Genomic DNA, 5,375 nt, shown 5'->3' with positions numbered 1-5,375 from the left:
ACCCACACACAGGGTCAGGGCTTGGGGCTCCTCAGCTCTGCTGAGGTGGGGCACAAGGAGAAGGAACTCTGCAGGTTTTGATGAGCTCTGAGCTCCCTGTATGTCCTCTCTGGAAGAATCACAGTCAATACAAGCTGAAGTGGTTTTTTCAGAGACTTTCCTTGACAGTCCTTGCTGGAGATGGTGAGAGGGGGACAGGGAAGACCATGACCCTGTGCCATGTGCTTCACTACTGCTCGAGGCAGGGCTGGCTGGTGCTGCACATCCCGGATGGTGAGAAAACCAGGGCTCTGTTACCACACCAAACACCAAAAGCAGCTGCTGCAGGAGCTGGGGGATCACCCACCACAATCCATCCTTGTTTTCCCTTAGTGGAGAAGGCTCATAAAACACAAAGCCCCCAAATAAAGTAGAGGATAACTTTATTTCCACCTGCTCACATGTGCTTTGGGTCAGTCTGGTTTTCTCCATTGTTTGGGGTCTCTGATCTGAGGGAAGAGTTCTCCAGTCAGGATGGAGCTGCATCCAGCTCTGGTGTCCCAGCACAGGAAGGACTTGGGCCTGTTGAAAGGATCCAGGATGATCAGAGTGATCAGGGGAGCAGCTCTGCTGTGAGGAAAGACTGGGACAATTGGGATTGTTCAGCCTGGAGAAAAAAAGGCTCTGGCTTTACCTAATGTGGCTTCCAGGACCTAATGGGGCTACAAGAAAAGTGGAGAGGGACTATTTACAAGGGAGTGAAGGGACAGGACGTGGGGGAATGGGCTCCCACTGCCAGAGGGCAGGGTAAGATGGCACACAGGCAAGAAATTCCTCCCTGGGAGGGTGGGCAGGCTCTGGCACAGGTGCCCAGAGCAGCTGGGGCTGCTCCATCCCTGGATGTGTTCAAGGCCAGGTTGGATGGGGCTTGGAGCAGCCTGGGATCATGGAAAGTGTCCTTGCCCATGGCAGGGGCTGGATGATCTTTAACCCAGCCCAGACCATTTCATGATTCTCTGACTTTGCTTACCAGAGCTACAGAAAAAGCACAAGCAACACAAACACCACCCCCACCCCATACCATTATTTTGACTAAAAAAAACCAAAATAAAATTCAAAACAACTGTTCTGTTTTGTTCACAGCTCATCTCTGGGTGAAGAACTGCAAGGAGCTTTTGCAGTCCTCCTACAAGAAAGACCGCCTGGACCAGCCTCTGCAGGCTTCTGTCTGGCTCAAGAACTTCAAAACCTCCAATGAACGTTTCCTGCAAGAGGTTTGTGGCTGCAAACCCCACCCCTGCCCTGTGCTGGAGCTCAGGTGCTGTAGGAAAAGCACTTTACATCCCCTCTGTGGGGATGGCTGCTGGTGGTGGATACTCCTCCCACATTCTGCAATCCAGCCTTGCTTTGCCTCCTTTCACCCCAAATTTAATCATAGTTTTCTTCCCACAGATAAAAACACAAAAAAAATACATGTGGGGCAAACAAGAAAGCACAGAGGAGGGCAGACCTTTGGGGGAAGTGGTGGAGCAGGTAAGAAGCAGCCACTGCTGCTGGTGTGGTCTCACCTCGTGCCAGAGGATCCCATGGCTGGGTTTGTGGAACAGATTGCTCCTCAAGAGCTTGGAGATGTCAGTCCTGGGAAATAGAAGGTGTCTCCCTACCAACAAAAGCTGTTGTTGGAGGATGTGGTGGGTCTGTAAAGAAAACTGTACAGAGAATTTGGACAGAAGACAAAGTTAGAACTTGAAATTCCCACGTTTTGATGCTCAAACTGCTCCTTGGGAAGGAAACAAAGAGGTGGTTGCTGGTCTTCCCCTGAGGAAGAGCAGCCCAAAAGCCACCAGCATCACCCCCCAGCAAGAAATGCAGGCTGAGCTGTGTGTGCTGTGCTCCCCACAGGGTCTGGCTCGTGTCAGGAGTGCCACTGATGCCGTGGGGGTGGTGCTGAGGGAGATCAAGCAGCAGAGTCACCGCGGCTCCTTCCGGCTCCTCGTGGCCGTGGACGGCGTCAACGCGCTCTGGGGACGGACCACGCTGAGGAAGGAGGACAAGAGCCCTGTGAGGATGATGCCTTCTTGGGGCTGCCTAAAATCAGGGATTCATTCCCTTAATTTAAAAAAAAAACAAGCAGTTATGTTTATTGTAGGGCCTTTGGGTACTTTTAGATCTGCCCTAAAATGGATGATGGGTCATGGCTTTTATCAGTTTGGTCCATTTGCATATTGGGGGTTAATTTTCCAATTACAGCTTCAGGTAATTAAGTCATTTCCCCCAAATTTTCTCCCCCAACTGCCTTTTGTTTCCATTTCCTGAGGCAGTGAGGTGTCCTTGATTCCCAGGCCTGCAGAGGAATTGTTGTGTCTGCCCAAAATGAGAAAGCAGCAGCTCAGTGTATATGGAGTTTAGAGTTACACACCAAAGAACTGCAGGATTACAAATAGATAAAAAATATAAAAGCTAAAATCCTAAGGCATCATTCCCCCCCTCATCATTCCCCAGAGCTCTGCCCTGATTCTTGCTGCAAGGGGGAACAGGGAGAGTGTTTGGTTCAGTTTCAGTTCTGTGGCAAACCCTGAAAATGTTCAGGCTTTGGAGGGGCTGGAAAGGTTCATATCGTGCTTTAGACAATTTTTACTGAATTTTTACTGTCTCTCCCTGAGACAGAAGTGCAGGTGGGTGTTGTTGCAGAGGCAGGGCCTGGGTGTTGCTCAGTGCAGCATGACTCAGGCTCGATGCTGCAGGGCTAAAGGAAAGCAAGGTAAAAAAAACGTGCCTGAAGGATACAAACCATCCTGGCAGCCTAATGGGAAGGAGGGGAATTGATGTAGGAGCTGCTGGCAATAAAAAAGTGATGCAGACAATCCCCACCAGGTTTCTCCAGGGGAGCTGACGCTCGTGCACAACCTGAGGAAGATGCTGAGGAACGACTGGGTGAGTTCCAGCTCTGCCTTTGTGTCACTCCCAGCACTCAAAGCTGCCACCAGCCCAAAGCCCAGAGCCCAGCACTGCTGAAGGAGAGCACAGCCACAGCATCAGTGTTTGTGGCACCACCTGAGGAGAACAGCTCCAATCTCTGGCAGCTTTTCCTGGCTCCTGATTCCCCCCACAGCTTCCTCTGGTGTAGGACCCTGAGCTGGAGGTGTCTGATAGTCCTTGGGACAGTTTGGGTTGTGATTTAACTAATGAGAGCTGGTTTCTGAACAATTTGCTGTAGGAGATCAACTCCTCCTGCTGCTTTTTCAGTCCCCTGGATGCTCAGAGCTAGAACGAGTAGGCTTCAGATTTAAAGGTATATAAGAAAGTCTTTTTTCAAGTATTTCACTTGTTTGCATAGAAAACCCAAATTATAGGTAAGGAAAGTTTTAATGGGAACATGAGCTGTGTATTTTCACATGGACTTGGAGCAGTCAGGATTAGTGTGGTCAGGAGCATTATAAAAAGTTAATCTTGTAGAATTTTTGAAGAATCCAGATCCCAGAATGGGATCCTAAAGCCCACTCAGTCCCACCCCTGCCATGGGCAGGGACACCTTGCACTGTCCCAGGAGCTCCCAGCCCTGTCCAGCCCGGCCTTGGGCACTGCCAGGGATCCAGGGGCAGCCCCAGCTGCTCTGGGCACCCTGTGCCAGCCCTCCCCACCCTCACAGCCAGGAATTCCTTCCCAATATCCCATCCAGCCCTGCCCTGTTACTGTGAGACCATCTCCCCTTGTCCTGTCCCTCCATCCCTTGTCCCCAGTCCCTCTGCAGCTCTCCTGGAGCCCCTTTAGGACCTGCCAGGGGCTCTGAGCTCTCCCTGGAGCCTTCTCCTCTCCAGGTGAGCACCCCCAGCTCTCCCAGCCTGGTTCAGAGCACAGGAGCTCCATCCTGGAACCTTTGTGGCCTCCTCTGGACCTGCTCCAGCAGCTCCATCCTCCAAGAAGAAGATGCTTCAGAGGTTGATCCTAAACTGGGTTTGCAGGATTTTTTATTTCTGATCTGCCTTCCAGAGTGGAGGTGCCATCGTGACCACCCTCAGCCAGACTGGCTCGCTCTTCAAACCCAGCTCAGCCTACACTCCCCAGGAGTTGCTGGGAAAGGTGAGTCACGGCCTCTTTTGGGGTTTTTTATCCTCTTCACATCAGGAAACAAACAAAAATCTTGTTTGGTGAGCTGGTTCTGTTGAAGGGACGCTGTTGAGGGTCTCTGTGGGTCACACACACCTTTGGGTCAGCCAGGGGATCCAGCTGTCCTGGGTGTGGCAGGCACAGGCAGGGGACTGTCCCTGCTCTGTCCTGGGAGCAGTTTGGGCATCACAGTAAAGGTCTGAAGCTGCTGGAGAGCGTCCAAAGGAGAGACACGAGGGTGGTGAAGGGTCTGGAGGATGAGGAGCATCTGAGGGCATTTGGTCTGTCCAGCTGGAGGAGAGGAGATGGAAAGGAGACCTCGGGGATCTGCAGCTCTGGGTTCTGCTCCCTGTGACCAGGACAGGACCAGGGGAACGCCGGGCGCTGGGGCAGGGTTGGGCTGGGATCAGGTAAAGGCTCTTTCCTCAGAGGGTGCTGGGGCACTGAACAGGGAATGGTGACAGCCCCAGGTCTGCCAGAGCTCGAGGAGCGTTTGGACACCGCTCCCAGGCACAGGCTGGGGTTGTTGGGGTGTCTCCATGGCCAGGAGTTGGACTGGATGATCCTTGTGGGTCCCTTCCAGCTCAGGATATTCCATTACACAGCTCTGATTGAGCTCCCAAGGCGTCTGGGCCGTGTCCCCACCCAGCCCCGCCACTGACCCCGACTCACCTCCCTTCCCAGGAGGGGTTTGATGCCTTGGACCCCTTTGTGCCCATCTCGGTCCCCAACTACAGCCCGAGGGAGTTCGAGAGCTGCTACGGCTACTACCTGGAGCGCAAGTGGCTGCAGCACGAGAAAGGTGAGTGTCCGGGGAGGGGACAAACCCCGGGGCCGTGCTCTCCTCCTCCTCCCTCCCTCCCCCAGCCCCTCAATCTCTGTCTCTCTCCCTCGCAGCGCACACGGAGGACGGGAAGGCGGAGCTGCGGTTCCTGAGCGGCTCCAACCCTCGGCAGCTGGACCGGCTGGCGGGGCCCCTATAGCGCAATAAAGGCTCGGTTCCCCCGCTCTCCGTGCCGGTGTCGGTGTCCGTGTCGGTGTCGGTGTCCGTGCCCGGGTCGGTGTCGGTGTCTGTGCCCGCCCCCGCCCGCGTCCCCGCCCGTCCGGGGCGGTCCGGCCGTGACGCGCTCCCGGTTCCTGCGGCGATGCCGGGGGAGGCGGTCACGCTGCAGCTCGGCCACTATTCGGGCTGCGTGGGGGCGCACTGGTGGGGGCTGCAGGTTCGGGGGGGCCGCGGGATGGGAGGGGGAGGTCGTGCCGGGCCCGGGGCTCGCTGTGATGTCCCGCTG

At 54.6% G+C, this 5,375-nt stretch overlaps 2 protein-coding genes across 2 annotated transcripts in view; both read left to right on the top strand.

Annotated features, from left to right (window-relative positions):
• DAP3 (death associated protein 3) overlaps positions 1 to 5,098 on the top strand; it is a 15,768-nt gene extending 10,670 nt beyond the window's left edge. Inside the window, exons 6-13 of the mRNA XM_019008940.1 lie at positions 181 to 273; positions 1,123 to 1,253; positions 1,432 to 1,512; positions 1,882 to 2,040; positions 2,854 to 2,913; positions 3,970 to 4,059; positions 4,771 to 4,888; positions 4,984 to 5,098. Coding sequence (XP_018864485.1) covers positions 181 to 273; positions 1,123 to 1,253; positions 1,432 to 1,512; positions 1,882 to 2,040; positions 2,854 to 2,913; positions 3,970 to 4,059; positions 4,771 to 4,888; positions 4,984 to 5,069 — 818 coding nt within the window. The 3' untranslated portion in view covers positions 5,070 to 5,098. The remainder of the gene's footprint in view (positions 1 to 180; positions 274 to 1,122; positions 1,254 to 1,431; positions 1,513 to 1,881; positions 2,041 to 2,853; positions 2,914 to 3,969; positions 4,060 to 4,770; positions 4,889 to 4,983) is intronic.
• A 133-nt stretch (positions 5,099 to 5,231) lies between these two features.
• MSTO1 (misato mitochondrial distribution and morphology regulator 1) overlaps positions 5,232 to 5,375 on the top strand; it is a 4,330-nt gene continuing 4,186 nt past the window's right edge. Inside the window, exon 1 of the mRNA XM_015650006.1 lies at positions 5,232 to 5,306. Within this exon, the coding sequence (XP_015505492.1) occupies positions 5,232 to 5,306 (75 nt within the window). The remainder of the gene's footprint in view (positions 5,307 to 5,375) is intronic.

This window comes from Parus major, chromosome 25LG1 (genome assembly GCF_001522545.3).
Source record: "Parus major isolate Abel chromosome 25LG1, Parus_major1.1, whole genome shotgun sequence".
Classification (NCBI taxonomy): Eukaryota; Metazoa; Chordata; class Aves; order Passeriformes; family Paridae; genus Parus; species Parus major.
The sequence above is the reverse complement of the archived record's forward strand: the minus strand, read 5'-3'. Positions and strand labels throughout refer to the sequence as shown.